This window comes from Triticum aestivum, chromosome 4D, assembly GCF_018294505.1.
Source record: "Triticum aestivum cultivar Chinese Spring chromosome 4D, IWGSC CS RefSeq v2.1, whole genome shotgun sequence".
NCBI lineage: Eukaryota > Viridiplantae > Streptophyta > Magnoliopsida > Poales > Poaceae > Triticum > Triticum aestivum.
The window spans coordinates 422,395,819-422,417,047 of NC_057805.1; the positions used below are offsets into that span (position 1 = coordinate 422,395,819).

The 21,229-nt window shown below is 46.2% G+C and overlaps 1 protein-coding gene and 1 pseudogene across 3 annotated transcripts; one reads left to right on the plus strand and one right to left on the minus strand.

Moving 5' to 3' along the window:
• Positions 1 to 9,866: 9,866 nt before the first annotated feature.
• Positions 9,867 to 11,098, plus strand: LOC123098319 (pterocarpan synthase 1-like; annotated as a pseudogene).
• Positions 11,099 to 14,291: 3,193 nt separating this feature from the next.
• Positions 14,292 to 15,925, minus strand: LOC123098320 (uncharacterized). Of its 3 annotated transcripts, none has more exons than XM_044520287.1 (5): positions 15,826 to 15,919; positions 15,490 to 15,710; positions 14,978 to 15,047; positions 14,671 to 14,872; positions 14,292 to 14,562 (listed from the first exon to the last, which is right to left on the minus strand). In XM_044520287.1, exons 2-5 carry the CDS (start codon positions 15,693 to 15,695, stop codon positions 14,384 to 14,386), a joined length of 657 nt encoding a protein of 218 aa, XP_044376222.1. In that variant the 5' UTR covers positions 15,696 to 15,710; positions 15,826 to 15,919; the 3' UTR covers positions 14,292 to 14,383. The 3 variants fall into 3 exon arrangements, with proteins under 3 accessions (XP_044376222.1, XP_044376220.1, XP_044376219.1); XM_044520285.1 differs by having other exon boundaries at positions 15,810 to 15,919; XM_044520284.1 differs by having other exon boundaries at positions 15,490 to 15,925.
• Between the last annotated feature and the right edge of the window lie 5,304 nt (positions 15,926 to 21,229).

Here is a 21,229-nt window from a genome sequence, read left to right on the forward strand (position 1 = left end):
ATCTAGAAAATGGTTTAACCTTTGAAAATTCATAGAAAATAAACCGTACGTCGGATGAAAATGTTTTCTACATGAAAGTTGCTCAGAAAAATCCAACGAATCCGAATACGTGGTCCGTTCATCTGTCACATGCCCCTAGCATGCTGAACATGGAACATTCCCCCTCTGGTCATCTGTTTGATACAGGTCCGGAACCGGGAATACATTCCCGGTTGAATTCCCCCTTCACCTTTATCATGTAGCCATACGTTAGGTCACACCCGGCATAGCATATTGCCATGTTATGCTTTGTGATGCTATGCTTGCTTTATATTTATTGTTTCTTCCCCCTCTTCTCTCCGGTAGAACCCGAGACCGATGCTGCCCCTGTGATCGACTACGTCGACGACGACCCCTCCTTGCCAGAGCAACCAGGCAAGCCCCCCCCCCTTTGATCATCCCGATATCGCCCATTCCATTCTCTCATGCTTGCATTAGATTTTGCTACTGTTATTGTTTGCTCCTATTCTGATGCATAGCCTGCTTTTGTAGCCTGCTTATTGTTACCTACCTACTTATCCTAAGCTGCTTAGTATAGGTTGGTTAGTGATCCATCAGTGACCCCCACCTTGTCCTTGTTGCCCCTGCTTCATCATCGAAGACCCGATCAACGGGATCGAAGACCAGGCCCCGGCATCGCACATCACTTTCCCCTTAGTTGCTCGACACTACTGGGTTACTATCGAGTGCCGAGGGTGAGACCTCTACAGCACTTCTGATGTTAACCCTGTAGTGTAGCTATTCGGTCGTGGTCATCGAGGGTGATTCCGCCTTAACCACTTCCGATACGACTCTGTCGTGCAACCCCTCAAGTGTGAACCTCGGGGGTGATTCCTCTTACGTTCACCTTGATGATTACATCGAGTGGAATTCACCGAGGGTGATTCCTCGGGTTTTCCCCTTGATGTTTGGACACACAGTTACTATGGTTACTATGACTTTACACTGAACCATGTTACTAAACACGGGTCGGCCCTGAAGGGTACCCGCGCGAGCTTAATTGCGAGTGATGTGGAGACGGGTTGAACTGGAGGGTGCCCGCGAGATAATTACGAGGCGTGGCAGGGCATTCCTAGCCCTTGCCGCAAGTCCTCGAGACGGGGCAACGGGGTCACATCTTTCGTGAGTCTCTGCTTGTTACCGCGCGTTCCTAATCCACAACGATTTGGATATTTGATCCGAGGGGCCTCTGGCCTGATATCACTAACCATCATGTGGGCATAGTATGGCCGTTCTGCGTCGTATGCATCAGCCGAAGCTTAATAGACGTCATGCGACTGAGCGGCGCGCGCCGGGTTGGACTGGTAAGCTCCCGCCTTTTTTAAGGAGGTAGCTAGGTCTGCTCACCGGCCGCCCACGCAACATGCATGAGTTCCCGGGGCGATGGCCCATGACCCCTGGGGGCATAGGTTTAGTCCGGCGTGCTTGACCTCTCTATTAAGCCTAGGTTGGGTTGTGGCGTATTGTTTGGCCGAGGCCGGGCATGACCCAGGAAAGTGTGTCCGGCTGGAGTTAATCGAGCGTGGTGGGTAAGTTGGTGCACCCCTGCAAGGAAGAAAACATCTATCGATAGCCTGTCCTACGGTAACGGACACTTGGAGTTGTATCCCGATCGATACAACTAGAACTGGATACTTGTGATGAGTAATGGATTGTGATGATAACTGGATAGTATGGCTCTGGGATTGCTTTCTCGCAGGGAGTTGAGAAAGGATCTCTGGCTGAGGTTGATAACACTTCTACTAATTTACTTTATGCTACTCTACTCCCTCCTGTTGCTGCAAGATGGTGGTTTCCAGAAGATGCTAGTCTTCGATAGGCTAGGCTTTCCCCTTCTCTTCTGGCATTCTGCAATTCAGTCCACATATACTACTCTTTTCATTGACACCGATGCATATGTAGTGTAGATCCTTGCTTGCGAGTACTTTGGATGAGTACTCACGGTTGCTTCGCTCCCCCTTTTGCCCCTTTCTTCTCCTTTCCGGTTGATGCAACCAAATGTCGGAGCCCAGGAGCCAGATGCCACCGCCGATGCCTGCTACTACGTGGAGATCGCTGACGACCAGGAGTAGTTAGGAGGCTCCCAGGCAGGAGGCCTCGCCTCTTCGATCGTGTTGCTTTGTGCTAGCCTTCTTAAGGCAAACTTGTCTAACTTATGTCTGTTCTCAGACATTGTTGCTTCCGCTGACTCTTGTGTTTTCGAGCTTATGTATTCGAGCCCTCGAGGCCCCTGGCTTGTAATATAAAGCTTGTATTTTTTTAATTTGTGTCTAGAGTTGTGTTGTGATATCTTCCCGTGAGTCCTTGATCTTGATCGTACACATTTGCGTGTATGATTAGTGTACGATTGAATCGAGGGCGTCCCATATGGGAACTTGACTATGGACGTGGTTTGAAGGTCCCTTTGTTTCGGTGCAAATGGGTCAATATGACACGATATGGGGTAACGGAAGACCCGCAGTATGGAAGGAATGACAACAGTGGATCTCAACAATCTTGCGTATGCAGACGAACCATTCGTCCTATCTAATGATGTGGCACAGGTTTTCTATCTGAAGGATATGTCTACCAAGCTGAGAAAAAAAAAGATAAGGAAGCGAATGCATCATACGATGAGCCAAAGCGCCACATAGTTCTTTCTGGGAAGAGAAACATCGTGGGAGTGGATGACAAGACAGACATGTCAGAAGATTATGAAAAGTTTGATGAAATTGCTCCATTCACAGTGAATATTGACCCGAGCATCTAGTTAAATGATGAAGATTTTCCATGGCTACGGCGCAAAGGGACACACGCGAAGAAAAAGTTTCACACCCAAAGATCTGGGAAGTGATCGGCTTCACTATCATCACTTTCTTCTGTGTTTCACACCCAGGAGGGAATCTCTGTAATAGTTAGGGTAGTTATGTGTTTCACACCCAGGGGGGCCTTTAGTACCGGTTGCAGCCACCACCCGGTACTAGGGTGCGCTTCCCGCCGCTTGGCCTGGCCAAAATCGACCTTTAGTACCGGTTGGTGGCTCCAACCGGTACTAAAGGCCCCTCCTATATAAACAACACTTACGAAACTTTCGTCAGTTTCCTCCCACTTCTCTCTGCTTCATCGCCGCCGCCCCGTCCCGCGCCGTCGCCGCCACCGTCGCGCCGTCCCCGTCGACTCCACGCCGCCCCCGTCCTCGTCGCGCCATCCGCGTCGCCGGCCAGTCCCCATCCCCGCACCGGCCCGCGTCACCGTCCCCGCACCGGTCCGCGTCGCCGTCGTCGTCGCCGTCGCCTCGACCTCGCCCGCGTGTGAGCCTCTGTCCCCCCTCTCCTCTCCCTCCAATCGAAGTCGCCGCACGCGCCGCCGGCGCCGTCGCCTTGGCTCGCCGTCGCCTGCACACACAACACATACACACACATACACACACACACCATACACACACATACACAATTTTTGTTCTGTTTTTAGTTTTTAGTTTTTCTGTTTTTAGTTTTTAGTTTTTCTGTTATTAGTTTTTAGTTTTCAGTTTTTTCTGTATTACTGTTATAGAAATGTTAGTTATATAGAAATGTTAGTTATATATAGAAATGTTAGTTTTTTCTGTATTAATGTTATAGAAATGTTAAAGAAAAATTAGTTATACAATTTTAGTTATAGAAATGTTAGAAATGTTAGTTTTAGATATGGTCGATGTTTTTTTAGTTTATTATATTTTTAGTTATAAAATTTAGAATTTGCATATAAGAAATCACAATCCAATCATTTAAAAAATGTTACTTCACTTCTGCGGCATATAGTATTTGTTGTCGACGATGCCCGGCCCGCATCCTCGCCGTCGACCCGTTCGCGACGACGTCCTGCTTCAGAGGACCCATGTCCGGGATTGGGCTCCGCCGGGCTGGCACTGGGAGGTGCTACCTGGAGGGGCGCGACGCTTGGTGAGGACCCAGCCTCGGGTCCCGTCGTCGACCCTGATCTCCTTTGGTGGCGTTCGCGTGGGCCACATTCGGTGCAGAGGGAGCCGGCCCCGCCGGAGGTGGTGCGTCGTCGTGTCAGGGAGGAGGACGAGCACGTCCATCGCTACATGGCTGTTATGAACGTCAGGTTCTCCAATACCTGGTAGGTTCTTTGGGCAGATGACCGGAGATATGATCCTGTGATGGTTCCTTGTCTTTGGGTGTCCACCGCCCGCGCCCCAGGAACCGCGAGTGGCCTAGATTCTTCTATAGTATTCGATCTTTATTAGCTACCTAGCCAGTGATGTATTCGAGATTATATATTATTCGAGACGATGTATTCGAGATTATATATTATTCGGGACGATGTATTCGAGATTATATATTATTCGAGACGATGTATTCGAGATTATATATTATTCGAGACGATGTATTCGAGATTATATATGATTCGAGACGATGCATATTATGTACTATATGATTCAGTTTTTCCTTATTGATTGCATCCATGCATTGTAATTTGAATACTAAATTGTTTTATATTTCTTCTGTATTAGTTAAATAAAAGCTATGGCGGACAATACCGGCAGAGAGGGAGAAGAGGCCCTGTTCGAGATCATACGCAGCCCTAGCAGGCCAGATGATCTGAATGAAGCAAATGACGGCTCCCAATATCTGAACAATACCGGGGAGGGTGATGATAAGATATTCGATCTCGACGACCGAGCTGATGAAATCATGAACTATGATTATGATTATGATGACGCAGACAATGATTATGATGACGAATACAATGTTGATCTTGAAATAATAAAGACTACCAGCGAGGTATATTTATATAAGCAGGCATCTAGTGATCATCACATGTTTTTTTATTTGAAGATATATTAACGAATCGATCTTTCTTCTTTCAGCCCTCCGGATCGAGCAAATCTGCTTCTACAGACAGCAGGACAAAGCGCGGCCCGGGCAAAAAGTTGAAGGAGGGTGTAAAGTACAACATTGATTCCATCAAAGCTAGTGGTGAACCCCTCACGCCTAAGAACATTGCGAACAAGTTCGTTCGTCAGTGCGGAGTTCTTGTGAAGGACCAACTCCCGATCTCCATTCAAGAATGGAAAGAGCCAAAAACTAAACGCCCAGATGTTACTTGGGTCGACGACAGAGCAAAACAAAAGCTTTGGGAATCTCTGATGGAACATTTCACACTACCAGATTATTTCACTGATGCAGATGTGCAGAAAGTCAAGGACGCTGCTCTTAAGAAGATGGCAATTGCATTCAACACCCACAAGAAAACTGTATGGGCCAACTACCTCGCTGCAGAAAGGAAGACTCCAGAATTCAAGGGAACACTGGAGAAGCAAAGAGAACACTGGCCCGCTTTCGTGAAATTCAAGGAATCAGAATTATCTAAGGAACGGTCGAGAAAAACAAGGCCAATGCCGCAAAAAAGACGCAGTTCCATAGGCTGGGTCCAGGTGGCTACGCGGTGGCAATGCCTAAGTGGGATAAGTCTGAGCAAGAGATGGAGGATGCAGGGGTCACTCCGGTTACTAGGAGCTGGCCCCCAGGTGTAGAACTTGGTTCTATGCGCATGGGGGCGTTGGACCCGAAGACAGGCCTGGTTTCGAAGAAGGCAAGTCTAAAAGGAGCAGAACAAAAGTTACTTGACGCAATAGAAGATGCTTGAAAGGGGGTGTTCACGCCCAACAGAGAGAACGACGAGCTTACGCGTGCCCTGGGAAATCCTGAACACCCGGGAATAACACGAGGCAAGGGCGTTATTCCCTGGTATGAGGGCTTTTCAGAATGGAACGACGACTACAGGACCCATGCAAGAAAAAAGATGGAGGAGAAGAAGAGGAAGCTGGAGGAGGAGCAGAGGAAGCAGGACGCGGAACGCCTTCAAGGCCTAGAAGCAAGGCACGCGGACTTGGCACTCAAATTCCAGCAGCAGCAGCAGCAGCAGATCGACTCACTTAGCTAGGAAAGGGGGTCTCAGCAGCGGCAGCAGCAAGCGGATGATCATCCAGCATTGGATAGCACCGTCCCATCCATGCCGAGAAGCAGCGTTGGTTCCGCCCCGGGCGACGCACTGCTGGATACATACCCTGTGGATGACATCATAGAGAACACTAACTGTGAGCTACACTTTAAAATGAAGAACATATCCATGAAGGTGGCGGACGCCGTTGCTTTTACAATTACCCCCGAAGCAACCTTCCATTGCGCCCCGATTCCAGAGGGCTATGCTCGTGTCTTGGTTGATGAGGTGGTGGACCCATATTCGGGGCTAGATCTTGACATTCCTGGAGGTGACGACGAGCACACACTGGGAGAGGCCATACATCGCATCCTATGGAGAAAGGATTGCATCATCTTTCGAAGTCCACCGACACCGCGTCTGCCGACTCCTCCTCGAAGTCCGCCACCGTGTCAGCAGACTCCCGCTCCTCCAAGTCCACGAACGCGTGAGCAGACTCCTGCTTCAAGTCCGGCACAGCGTCAGGCCACTCCTCCTGTTTCAAGTCTGACACCGTGTCAGGCCACACCTCCTGCTTCAAGTCCGGCACAGCGTCAGGCCACACCTCCTGCTTCAAGTCCGACACCGTGTCAGGCCACACCTCCTGCTTCAAGTCCGGCACAGCGTCAGGCCACTCCTCCTGCTCCAACTAAGCCACGTCAGCCGTCTCCGCCGCCTAAGCAATCGCAGAAGAGACACGCCGCAGCTATGGTGCGTAGCGGTACGAGTCGAGGTAGTACAGAAAATACAGGCGGAGACAAGCGATATAAATATGGTCCAAGCAGCCTCGCTCCTCTTCCTCAGAGGCCTTACGACATGACCGAGGAGCAAAACGATGCAATAGTGCGGGCCGAAGTGGACGCTCATTTCCGACCGAAACCGGCAACGCCGCCGAGGGAGAAAGTGCCTGAGGAAAAGATTGACCACTTCATTCGTATGGCTAGACCACCAGCTCCCAAGCCTGTTGACTCAGACTATGTGCGCCAAATCAGGAAGGCACATCGAGCACGACTACAGAAAGAAGCGAGCTCGAGCTCGAGCCAACAAGCAACTGTCAAAAAATGTGGGAAAACCGTTCCCCAGCTGGGAGAACAGGCGGCGCAATCGACCCCCCCCCCCACTTGTTGTGCCAACAACACATGAGAGTACGCGCGCCCAATATTATTGTGGGCAAACCGTTTACGTTCCCGAGCTGGGCGATGTGGTAATAACCGAGGAGCATATAATGCAGGCTGAAATGCTCAACATCACTGTTGGACAACTCCTCGATATCGAGCCCATGTCTCCGCTTAGAGAGGAGGGAATAAAACGGAAATATGTCCGGGGCCAACCTTTGGTCGAGCCCGAGGAGGTCAAGAACCTCCCAACGAGAATGTATGAATTGCATGATTGGTACATGAAAATTACCAAGATTTCCAATCGAGAGTCCCTCATGGTGCAAGTCGAGGAAGATCATTACTTCAATAAGAAAGCTCTGTCCGTTGAGTATTCAGAACTATTTCAGTTATTCAATCAAGATGCACTCGACAAATCTATCGTCAGTTGCTATTGTCTGTAAGTGATTTCTTTCTGTGATTTAAGTCTCAAGCTAGCTCTAGTGCTCATTGATTGGTCATTAATTACCTGTAATTATATATCCTCACTATATATTCTTTTCTGTGGTATTATGCAGGACGAAGATGTATGAAATGAAAAAAGCTGGACGCTATGGCATTGGGTTCATTGACCCAAATACTGTTAATGAATACACATGGAAATTGGAATGGTGTAGACAAGATGTAGAGAAATGCATGGTAGAGTTCTTGAAGCGCCTCAATAGCAATGAAGATATACTACTTCCTTACAACTTCGAGTGAGTCACACTGTCTTGTACTACAAATTCTGTTTTTCTTACTAGCTAGATGTTAATAAGTGTATAGGGTTTAGGGTTATAATTGATTAGTGTTATGCACATGCTCGCTTAATTTATACATGCAAACGTATGCGCATGCAGCTTCCACTGGATCTTGTTAGACATTAAAGTTGACGAAGAAAAAGTTGAAGTATTGGACTCACTACTTAAAAAAGATAGTGACTACAGCATCGTGAAAGGGGATAGTCGACAGGTAATTTCAATCATTATTAACTATATCTCGGCCTATTTAGTTCGTCATTTCCTGATATGAACTATTTTTAATAACCCCTTTATTAATTTTCTTTGCCGGCAGGCAGGGCTTGGGCAAAATACATCAAGGTGACTCCAGGAAAATGGCGACAAAAGCTATGTTAGTATCGACCCAAGGTAAGTAATTAAGTAGTACTAGCTAGCTAGCTACCATCTCTTTAATTCTTGTTTCAATACCATTAATTAATTAACATGCTTGATTAATTATTATCTGATTAAATTCTATTCTCGTAAAGGCCCTGAAGCAGGCGCCGGGGACTGAAGTGTGTGCATACTATGTTTGCGAGAACATTCGCATGATGGCGTCCGAAAGGAGCAGATCTGATAGACAGGACTGGGTACATTTGCCAGAACACTATTCATAAATCTTACATGATTGTCGATATCTAGTCACACAACTAATACACATGCATATTGATCTCCTTCTTAACAGTTCAAAGAGGTGCGGGACCAGCTCCTACCAGAGGAGCGCATACGAGCACTTCAAGAGGAAATAGCAGGATTTTTGCTCGACCAGGTCATAGATCCCAAAGGAGAATACTATTACCCACTACCGCCCCCATGAACCACTTGTCATCGTGCTCCGAAGGCACCAAGGCAACATGTAGGAGAAATTGTATATATATACATGTGTATGTGTGAATAATTAATGGTGGTTGTGAGACATTCGATTATATGAGATCGATTCTACGAGAAAATCTATTTATATATATGCATAACGTGTACAATATATAGTATCGTAAAATACCAGCAAACAAAAAAGAATTAAATGGAAAACACAAAATTAATGAAAAAATAAAAATTAAAACCAAAACCGCCCCTTGGTGCTACCAACCGGTACTAATGGTCTACCAGCACCGGGCCTGGCTCGTGCCACGTGGTGGCACTTTAGCGCCGGTTCGTGCCGAACCGGTAGTAAAGGGGGGGGGGGGGCTTTAGTCTCCACTCTTAAGTGCCGGTTGCAGAACCGGCACGAAAGGCCCTTACGAACCGGCGCTAAAGCCCGGTTCTGCACTAGTGCTCCATGGAGGCCTTTATTTTGAATAGTTTAAAATTCATAAATTTCAGTTTCAAAAAATTCTGAAAAAAAATTAAACATGTATGCAAAGATGTAAAGTGTATGTGTGAAAAATTTCAGGACGAAATGCCTTGAATTGCGAGCTGTACAAAAAAACAAAATCATGGACTTTATAGATGAACAGTACATATGCTAAAATGCCCCAGATTTGTCTTTTTTGTGTAGCTCACACTTTAATGTATTTTGACCTGAAAATTTGCACACATGTACATTATGTATCTGGGTATACGTTTATTTATTTTCAAAATGTTTTTAAACTGAAAAGTTTGAATTTTAAAGTTCTCAAATAAAGGCCTCCATGGTGCTTGGTCTCCGTTTGGCATTTTCGGAATACGTAAAGCTACTGTCCGCCTTTTTATTTGCATAGTAAGATTCCACATCAGAAAATTTCAAACTAACCTTATGAGTAAAAGCTTTTGATATGCCTATGCTCCTCTTTCAATTGCTTAGAACAGCAACGGTCATCTCCTTTTTGTTTTACATTACACGGTTGCTGGTCCGACAGGCGAGTACAAGAACAGAGACACTAAAAACACCAAAAGAAGAACTAGACGAAGACAGAGCGAATCATTTTTGCACTATATATGAGTACATTACTTCGTGCATCCAATGTATATCTAAATATCTGTAACCACCAATCTGACCCCACACGAACAGCTGTATCATTTCCACATTTACGAAGGCATTACAGACATATAGAGGGAGCTATACTAGAGGAAATAGGCCATATACACAACCATATTTCTGAATCATGACGCAGATAGACGGCCCAAGATCTGCGTGCCCCCGTCCTTGCATGCAACAAATTTCCTTCCTACTGCCGATAACGCAACACCGAAGCTTCACAACATGCGCCATCTTGCAAAGGAGCTTCGCAGCACGCGCCATGTTGCAAGGGGAGCCGCAATGCTGGGCCGCGCGATCGTGCCGATCCAACTGCTCGCGACTAGGCCGATTTTGCAAAAGATCAGTTGGCCGACGAGTAATGATCGACCTTTGGTGGCTTACACTATTTAAGGACATGGACACACCGGCCCTCTTCCCATGCATGCTCAACATGGCTTCCCACCTCACCTCTGCATCTCTAGCCACGCTACTCACGGCCGGCATGGCCACCGTCCTTTTTGCCTCCGCCGCCCACGGCGTGGGCACGCAGGATGCCCCCAAACATCTCCACTTCTACATGCACGACTCCAGCACCGGCCCCAAACCCACCGCCGTTCTAATCGCCAACGGGACCGGCCAGCCGCTGAAGGGCTCCGGCGGCAGCGCCCGGTTCGGTGACACAATGGTCATGGACGACCGCCTCACGGAGGGCCCTACGCCGGCCTCGAGAGTCGTCAGGCGTGCCCAGGGATTCTACGTGACAGCATCCCAGGGCGACCCCGCAATGCTCCTCACCATGAACGTCCTGCTCGCCGACGGGCCTTACAACGGGAGCTCGCTGGTGGTGATGGGCCGCAACAACGTCATGATGCCGGAGCGGGAGCTGGCGGTGGTTGGCGGGACCGGGGTTTTCAGGATGGCGACGGGGTACGTGCTCTGGAAAACTGCGAGCTGGCGCGGGGGGGAGCGCCGTCCTCGAGCTGGATGCATTCGTCTACGTGAGTCCGGCGGCCGCCGGTGCATGAAATGAACGAACACATGGTTTGCCGGGTTGCAGCCTCTTTTTTCAGTGTGTTGAGAATAACATGCTCGTTGCATTGCTTGTACTGTAGTTACCATCGATATGTGTGTAGTTTGTGTCCTACTACTAGTATTTCTTTTCGAAAAGGAGGAGAAACCCCCAGGGCTGTTTGTGTACTGTACTTCACTGTGTTGAAATGAATCTTGTCACTTTAACTTTCTTTGAATCACACTCACACCATTTCTGCTTGAACTTGGCATCACTGACTGTATTGGGCAATGATCGTGGTGTCTAAGTCCTAACTGCTTGAACTAAGGCTGCTGACTTTCTTTTCAAATCTTGTATCTTCTTGCAGCAGTGGAGATCATTGACTAAGGAGGACGACCGGGGAGCGCTGGACCTGCTCATCTCTAAAATTCGGGCCTTGGTGTCTTCTATTTCTGGGCAGGATCCCGAAGTCTGACCTAGCTTGTTGATGTTTCTTCGTCTTTGTTGGTGGCTTTATCTTTTATCTCATCCGGCCTGCGTGCCGTGTCTGGCAGGTTGCCATGTACCCCACATACGTTCGTGATCCTGGTCCCTAGTTCTGTTATCGTGAATTATTGGTGGCTTCCCCTTTTGTTGGTGTTTGGGTTTGTGACTCTGCCTTGTGGCTTTATTTATAAAGTCGGGCTATGGCCTTTTCTCTAAAAAAGAGGGTGGATGAGTACAGTAACTCACCAAAAGCAGCAAAAGGCGATCGAGTCACTGCTTCACTGTGATGTGCTTCACAGACGATGATGCCCAAAGAATAAACAAAGAAGCCCTGCAACATCATGGAACATCATGAATGTTCTTTAGTTTCAGGTTTACATCCTCACGTTGGAAAAATGCCGCTCGTCATTTTGATTATTGACTTCTCAGACTGAATCCAAGGCTAAGAGCAGATTGCGTCGGAAGAAAAACTCGGGACTGGCTAAACGTAAGTCGCCTGAAAATCTGAATTGGGACCATTTTGAGCCGTTGGATGACAAACGAACGGCGATGCTCACGTCTTCTTCCTCCTGAAAACAGAAACAGATCATGCTCGGTCTTCCTCTCGCCACCTGCTACCACCGGCCGGGCCGCGGGCATTCCCTCAACCACCTTGCCGCACCGCGCTCCCCTGAACCGCCCCCCACCGCCGATCTTGCCGCCGCTGCTAGCCATCCCTCTAGCCCCGCCCGTGTCCCCTTTTTTTCCCGGCGAAGCCCCCCCCCCCCCCCCCCCCCCCCCCACCACCACCGCCGTCCACCACCACCCTCACCCTAAACCCTAAGATAGGTAATGGGGTAGCCCTTCGTTGATCCCTTCCTTCTCCTTCCTCCCCTCCGGCCTTTCTCCGGCGAACTCTCAAAAATCGACTGCCCTCAATTTGACATTTAGTCGACTGTCATTTAGCTATGTGTAGAAATAATGGGAACTTGAACCGTAGAAGAAAACCAAAAACATGGAACTTCCCACTTACCATCTGAGGTCACGAGTGTATTAGCATCAAGTCTCCGCGTTACTTCTAGCCCAGTCATATGACCCGAGACGCATGGACCCGAAGAGCATCTTGCTGAAGACAAACGAAATGCAGACTGATACAGATAATGGTAGCTGCGGTCAGGTTGAGTTAGGACCTGCAAACACATAATGGGCCGGTATTTCAAATTAAAGTGGAAAGCTAAAATTGATGTGAAGTCAAATTCATTTGTGTTTTGCCGCAAAAATAAATCATTTGTCTTGATGAAGAATTAAAACATGAATACCCCGAAGTGGTATTCTGTCAGTCACACACAAATGTTTAATAAGCATGTCATCTCATCACTGGCAATACCTCATCTCCTACTCGAAGAGGTGACATTTGCCCAAAGGGAAAGAGGGGGATCCCATGAAGATATCCACCTGACTGGCATTAGCTGATGCAACATTGACTGAAAATCCTTCTGGTGAACCATGCAGAAGTCCACAATGGGTACCGTTGAAGGATTTCAACAAATGAACCAGATGCATCAGGTAGGAGATTCAGCTTTACCAGCTGTCAAGAGCAACGAATAACTTACTGAAAATTTCAACTTTAAGGAACAACATAAAGGATGATTGAAACTCTTTTCCAGTAAGTGCACACATTGTTTTGCACATGCAGGCATACTTTTGTGTGGGTGCAGTGCCCTGTTAGTTGTAACTGGTTTTCCTTTCTTTTTAGGGGTGAGGGTTGGAGAGTAGCTTCCAAAACTTTCTTAGCTGTCTCCTAGCCAATAATTATGACACCGCAGACCGTCAACAAAGCCTTTCTCCTTCAGTGCAACATCATATGTCTTAACATGCCTTGCATCTTTATTATCCGGACATGCAGGTATGGGAAATACAATTCATCAAGTTCTGTCACTATTTCACTAGTGGAATTATTCGTAACAGAAACATGAAGGTGTAAACCTAAAGCAAGAAGGTTGGGCACATCAGCAATAAAGAGAAGGTATGTCAAGTCAGTGGCCAAAAGATAATAATTAAATTATTTCAGTACATCAATTGAACAACTTGATGTTAAAAGTTAAAACTGGTCCAAAAATTTTATGGGGTTAACTTCAAGATTTCACAGTAACAGAACAATGAAGAACAAGTTTGTTTTGTTTTGTTTCACAAAGAAAACAGAGTATTTATCCCGAGTAGTATTGAACTGAGTCGACATGTCAAAGCAAGAATCACAAATATGCACTATATATCCACTAATCTAGAATAGTCGATAAAATATAAATCACTGGACCACATATCCACTAATCTAGAAACTCAACCCTACAAACATTCACCAGTAACATATTGTATACCATGTATAAGCAGTTAAGGAATGCAAGTTGCGAGCAGATTAGGCTTTATAAGACCAAAAAAGAAAAGCAACACCATGGACTAAATGTGTAACCAACACACCGTATTTGCTCCACTTGAGCAGAAGGGAAAACTCTATAAATATGGCAAGTGCATATTCATCATTACACTAGTGCTTTGCAGTTGATATAGTTCAATACTTTGTCCTGCTTGATTGGTGTTTGATACTAGAAACGATGTAAAGAAATGCTGATGTTTGAGCAAACCTGGTAGAGGACAACTATCATTGGTTTGACACAGGCATACAAGAACTTGATGTCCAATACTTTAAATCTCTGTTCCATTTTCATTTTTCAATCGCTAAGCATAGAAGCCTATAGCACTGAAGTTTAATCCTGAACAGAGTATCTGAGGGTCACCTTATGGATTCCATATGCCACCTATGTCCAATGGCCAAAGTTTAATCCTGAACAGAGTATCTGAGGGTCAGCATATGGATTGTGGTGATCTAGCTTACAGCATACATTTTGATTTAGTTCTCCAACTGCTCAAATTTTATAGACGTCTTTCATGCTCAAAAAGCAAGGATCCTGTGCACGGTGAAGCTTGGACAATAATTTATTTCTCTTATGATCCAGGAAATTAAACAACAAGGATGACAAATACAAAGAAAACCATAAGTATCCTACGTCCGTGATGCATGCCTCATAGGATCAATCGGCCACACTTGCATATCTTTCTTGTTGAAGAATTCCTTTTCGTGCCCCTCCTTTCCACACGCAAATTCCATATCACTTGGGTGCAAAATCTTAGACCCATCTGTACAAAAAGCACACCTGCTTCTGAAGCGGCACAACGGCTTTTCTGTCGACATAAATAGTGAAGGACATACAGAGAATTAGCTAGGGTTGATCAAATTGCATATATATTATGTATATACAGCACGGTTAGCTGGTATGGTTGATTATCTACCTAAGATGGTGCATGTTTGAACATTTGGTCTGCGGGTCCACTCATTGAAGCGTAGCTCGGCAAAGAAGTGTTGCCACTCATCATCAGCGCCAGCATTCCTCCGGCGCGCCAAGAAGCCAACATGGTACCAAAAACGTTCCCTGAAACTGATACCAGTGGCCTTCATCTCCGTGGTCAGCTCGGCGGGATACTCGAAGTCGCCCTGCGTCAAGCCAGTACTAGCACATGATGCACATCCAAGAGGATCGAAACCGAAGATCAAGAATTGGGAAGCCGCTAGGTCCCCTGAGTTGTTGGGAGTACCTACCCGGTTTTTGGAGTTGTAGTGTTTGAGGGCGCAGTGGACAAGCTTACAAACGGCGGCGGAGTCAGCCTCGCTGTCAATCAAAACAAAAAGTAAACATGATCGTATCATTCGTTCGTTATTCAACACAATTATTCAAATAAGTATATGTATAGGAAAGAAGAAATCAGGTACTCCCTCCATTCACAAATATAAGATGTTCTACTACTCCCTTCGATCCAAATTAACTGACGTAGCTCTATTGGACTGGAGGGAGTAGCTTTTTTCTGAATCAGATGTATATAGAGACATTTTAATGTGTTTATTAACTCATTTCGGTCTATATGTAGTCCATACTGAAATATATTTTTTTCTGAATTGGATGTATATACACATTTCAGTGTATTTGTTAACTCATTTCAATCCGTATATAGTCATACTGAAATATCTAAAACATTTTATACTATTTGTGAATGGAGGGAGTAGCTAACTAGCTGGGGACTGGGGTAATGAGCGTGTAGGTAGGACGAACGTACTCTTGTAACAACGTGGGGCCGCCAGCATTTCCTCTGGCCATGAGTTCTTGGAAGCTTACTGGATCGTATCCATCTAACCGAGCTAGCTCCTGGTTTGTCATACGGCGGGTGCACTCCTTTATGGTAGGAGAGCAGAGGGAGCGTGCGCCATGATCGACCTCGCCCGCCGCACCGGCACCGGCAGCCGAAGAGAGGAAGGATCCCATCGATCGATTCTGAGTCTGCAGATCGATCGGATCGGGCACGCGTTAGGGACAGAGGTCCAAAGGCTGGATCTAGAGGATCAATCAGCAGATCAGAGGAAATAGCACGATATTGACCGATCAATCCACTCACGGATACCCTGAATTAAAGAGTTGGCTACAAGTAGCTAGGGTTTACACTTGGGGAAGGAGAAGATAAAGCCGACCCACCGGATGCGGCTGGGTTTAATGGCTGGTTGGTGCCAGCAATCACGGAGCCTATGAACGTCTCTGTCTATCGTTGTTTCTATTTTTATTTTTTAGAAAGGAAAAAGTCCAAAACAAACCTTCAATTTGTAGGTGAAAGCTAAATCAAACCCTAAATTCTCAATCTCTAAAAGGAGCACACCAAACTCTCTAATCCTGGTCTATTTTAAACCTTGACATGACCTAGCCGGGATTTGCTGAATTAGGCCGGCCCAGTAGCGCAGTTACTCACGCACACGCACTAATCTGGTTATTCTTAGTTTCTTTCTTTTTCGTTTTCTTTTCTTTTTTCATTTTTATACATGTCTAAATTTTATCAGTACCCAATGTACATTTTTAACGCACACATTAAATATTTTTGGATAAACTTTTGATATTTTCAAATACATTATGTACATTTAAACTAAATGTTTTCAAAGTTTTGAATACATGGTATCAAAAAATGTCCACACTATAAAATTTTGTTCAGGTTGCAGAAAAAATTTATGTTTCAAAAAGTGATTGCATTTTAAAATTTTGTTCAGGTTGCAAAAAATGTTTATAAATGTGTTCGCTTTTTCAAAGTTGTTGGCTTTTTTAAAGTACTCGAAATTTTCAAAAAGTGCTCGCACTTTATAAAATGTTCAAAGATTTCATAAATAAATACGTTTTTAATACTTGTTTGCCTCTAAAAAATGTTTTCAAAGTTCAACGCTTTGGTTTCTGATTAAATATTTCGGGCCTCTGACTATGTCAGTCATAGTCGTCTGTTGTAGTGGCTACCAGGTCCAAAGTTCGACTCCACGGCATGTTTTTTGTTTTGGAATTATTACGTCACCCGTTAAGAAAAAGAAAGAAAGAAGTTTTACATCATGTGTTAAGGAAAAAAAAACTCGCCATGTCTAGTGGGCTGGCCCAGTCGAGTCCATTGCCAACAATCCGAAACATTTTTTAAATACATTATTTATGAAATAATTTACAAAATTCCAAAAACATTATTTAAAAAATGTGACACAATTTTGAAAATACAAAACATTTTTCAAAGCATGTGAAAAACTGTTGGAATTCTGAATATTTTTGACAAATGTGATTTTTTTGAAATCATGAATAGTTTTTTTAAATGCTAATAGAGTTTCAAAATTCCAAACAGTTTTTAAAAAACACAAAAAAATTGAATTTGTGCGAAAAATAGAAAACAGGAACATTTTAACTTCTAAACAATTTTAGAAATGCGCGGACATTTTTTAAACCTCACGAATTCTTGTTGTCTTATAGTGGGCCGGCCCAAATTCTTGTCCGTGAGAGTAGCTGGTAATCCCGGCCGGGATTGTAGTATTCCCAGTGTGTCAAACAGGTATAGGGTTCAAAATAGACCGGGATTACAAGTTCAGAGTGCCAATTTCCGGGATTCAAAGTTCAGGGTTTGGTTTAGCTTTCGTCTACAACTTCAAGGTTTATTTTGGACTTTTTCCTTTTAGAAACGTTTATCGTTGGCTTGGCCTGGTCGATGAGAGCCGTTGATCGCCACTTTGGAGAGAGAATACTTTGAGCGTCCATCAATTTAGCGCACCGGTTCGCCTCTTCTTCAGTCCAACTGTCGAATTCTTCAGTTTCGTCCAAGTAGGCGAAGTGTAGGCTTGATGTAGGTCATGACAGTCACTCCGCCTAGAAGACGAGCATTGTCCTCGAGGATCTAGTGGGGGAAACCAAGAACAAATGGACTGGTTAAAGAATTCAGGAGATGTATGTTTGATGAAGTCGGCGTCCTCTCAGGTAGCTTCAGCTGGAGACATGTTGAGCCACTGGCTTAGCCACTGAGTAACCGGAGCAGGTGGTTTAGGAACAACTCTGGTTTCTTGAACTGATATTGGTGCAATTTTGTTTTTTCCAAAGGAAACCAACACCAATGTCACAAGACGGACACACTGTTCGTTCATGGATGCGTCTGCAGACATGGATACGGGAGCTGGCCATCCAACAAAGTACCCAAAAGGTCTGCCTTGTTTGGTCCCATCTGGATACGATCAAACATATGAAATCATCACAACCAACAAACTGCGGGTGTTCATAAGTTTTCACGTGCGCTCGATCACAAACATGCCAGGTAGTCCGTGCAAATTTTGCCCTCCCAGACTGGTTGTTTGTGCATCCTCCCTCATCACTCCGCCACCGGCTCTTCTGCAGCTTCTGCATCCTCCATCTCTATCGCCAAGCACTTCAACATCATTGCACAAACGACATGCACGATCTTCGCCGCGTCGGGATCCAACTCATCCATCTTCATGATCAACATTTTGGTTTTCCTCCGAAGTGGTTGTGAGCTCAACCCTCCTCTCTCTGAGCTTGATCTTCTTGTCTTTGAGTATGACCTTCTTCTCTTCGAGGTTGATCTTCTTCTCTGTTGTCGCCATGAAGATGACAATCCTCTCTACCTTCTTTTCCTCCTTGATGTTAAGGTGCTTGCCAAATGCCTCCTTCTTGTCCATGATGCCCTCAAACTTCTATGTCATCTTGATCACCGCCCCTTCTCGCTTCTCTTCCTCCCCGGGATCCCCCTTTTGACCTTCTTAGCCGTCTCTCCTTTTGTTGGATCGATTGGATTGCCATCTTCATCTTCATTTCCAACATGGCAGTCTTGACAGTATTGGCATTGGATAGAAGCCACTTGGGTTGCCCATTCAACTTCAAGCAAACAATGAATGAGGATGAAGTTCTTCTTCTCCAACTTCAAGTACAATGTGACCGCATGGAAGGGCTAGCAAAATAGGACATGGTCAACACATATAGCATATCCGATCAAATGACCAACATATAGAACAACTTAATTGCTCAGAGATTATCCACCACTTGGGCACCGGTATATGAGTGTATTGAGATGATCGTAATACTTGCTCACAAACTCTAGGATGGTGTACCATCGATGGGTGAGCGACTTTGGCGACTGGTCTCGTATCACTTCCGTGCAGTAGGGATCGAAGTTCTTCTGCTCATGGAACCAAGTATGAACATTAGACCAAAAAGTTGAGCATGTTTGCTCTGTGCCTTAAAACGGATCGATGCTAGTGGGGCTGAGCCAGGACCACTCTGCCCAGCCATGATGGTGAGTTCCTTAACTGGTATTCCACCACTGTCCATGGCACACCCACCCTCTTTCGTCATTGGTTGACATCTCTCGTCATCCTTATCTATTGGTGGCTTTGGAAGCACCGCAAATGGGTGCGTCTTGAACGGTGACCAACCCTTCGTGATGTGCCTCGCTGATACCATCTAGGACGACGCTCACGCTGGAGCTAAGGGACCTGGACACCTGATCCCGGAAACGTGGTCTTTTGTTTTTGAGGGTGGTGCATCCGCCTCGTTGTTTTACTAGTTGTTGGGGGGCACGATTGCACGCCGCCTGGGATGAAGGTGTGCGCTCTTTTCTCCATTTTGAAAAAAAATCCTCACCTGCACCTCACAAAAAAGGACTTTCACACGTCAGCCAACCAGCAGATGATGCCTAGCTCTCACATCCATCTCGAAAAGAAAAAGGAAAGGGCAACGCTAGGCCACAGCCGGTGGAAAACGGGGGGAAATCAGCCCTCTTTTGCTAGCACAGAGGGCTAGCAGATGACGCCTAGCTCTCACATCACATCCATCATGACACGCACGTCCGTTGAATTGGCCCACTACCATCCCGTCCAAGCTCCCAGTTGCGATGTACTCCCACCCACACACTGCATCCAACCACCACCCGACGTTGGTGGCAGCCCATGTCGTCGTCGCCTAAAATTGTTGTTGTCCTTGCAACAGAATACACACATATATGGTACAAATGCAAATAACATGGTGATGGTGTCCTGCATAAGGGGTGCTAACCAAGTCAGCCACCAATCCTAGGCTAGGGCCGAGGACCCCCCCTCCCAAAAAAAACTATCAACCAATGGGCCACACCTGTCAGGCCCCACGGCGTACTCAAAATGAAATCTTTCGAAGACTTGGCGCATACTCAAAGACAAGTTCAAACGTTCGGCATGTTTATCCCTTGATGTAACCGACCTACATGTAACCCTAGTACCCCCGGTGCCTATATAAGCCAAGGGGTTTAGACCATAGGGTTAAATTCATTCACATACGATCTTGAGGTAAATCATCTTGTACTTTGTACCCCCCATCCACAATTAATACAATAGAAGCATGACATAGGGTTTTACCTCTTGAAGAGAGCGTGAACCTGGGCAAAACATCGTGTCCCTCTTTATCCTGTTACCATTGAGCCAAGATCACTAGCTCAAGGCCCCCTATCCAAGATCCGCCGGATTCAACTCTGACACATTGGGGGGAAAACAGAGAACCTATGTAGCAAAACAACATAATTGATTGCAGCAAGGTAAGAGTAACAAGAGATTTCATAAATTGCAAACACCAAAGATGTATCCCGCATGTGGCAATCATAATCCATCCACAAAAATGAGATGATTTAACATGGCAGCAAAAATTGACCGGGGTAGTCCTGCTCCTACTTCGCCTCGGTTGCAACGCATCGTCCCGCTTCGCTCTGTCCCGCATCAGCAGTGTTGTCCTGTTTGTCGGCGGCACCGATGACAAACAGGCAAGGGCGATGTTGTGAACCGGTGCCGCCTCCCACTGCAGCACAGACGACCTCGCAACAACTGTGATATTGGAAACCAGCGAGGGCCAACCCATCACCGGCTACACCCTCACTCGCAGTCGGCCCCATGTTGTAGTGCGGCACCGCGCCCCTTGTAGCGGGGTTGTCTATCGATGGTGGTGGGGCAGGGCTTGCAGCATCCTTCAAACGCCACGTGGAGAAGGGTGGAGGAGGGTAGAGGGGGAACAAGCCTTCGGCGGTGGCGATGGATGGCTCTAGTGCTCCGTCCCGATCTAGAACGGAGGAGATGTAACACACACACACACACACACACACAGAGAGAGGGGAGATGCTCAGGGGGACAACACAACTGGATTCAAGAGAGGATAAGTTGGAGAGTGCGCGGGTCCCACATGGCACGTGGCGATCGCACGAGACGATTGAAGTTGCAATGAAATCAGTCATCGGATTTAAAGCGTTTTCCAAAAGAGAACCCTCACTTCCATGCATCTTCACAGAAGAAACTTTTCTCAAGAAAAAAAAACATGCTCCCATCATAGCCAACCAACATGTGCCATTTCGCGATGGAGGACAGGCGCACCTGGAGCTCCTTATCTAGCGGTCGCTCAAGTACCATGGTCCGACACAGCCACTCCATTGCTTCAAGGTGGAGCCGACGTCGCCGCCTCTCCACCGCGTCAAGATTTGCACGAATACGGTC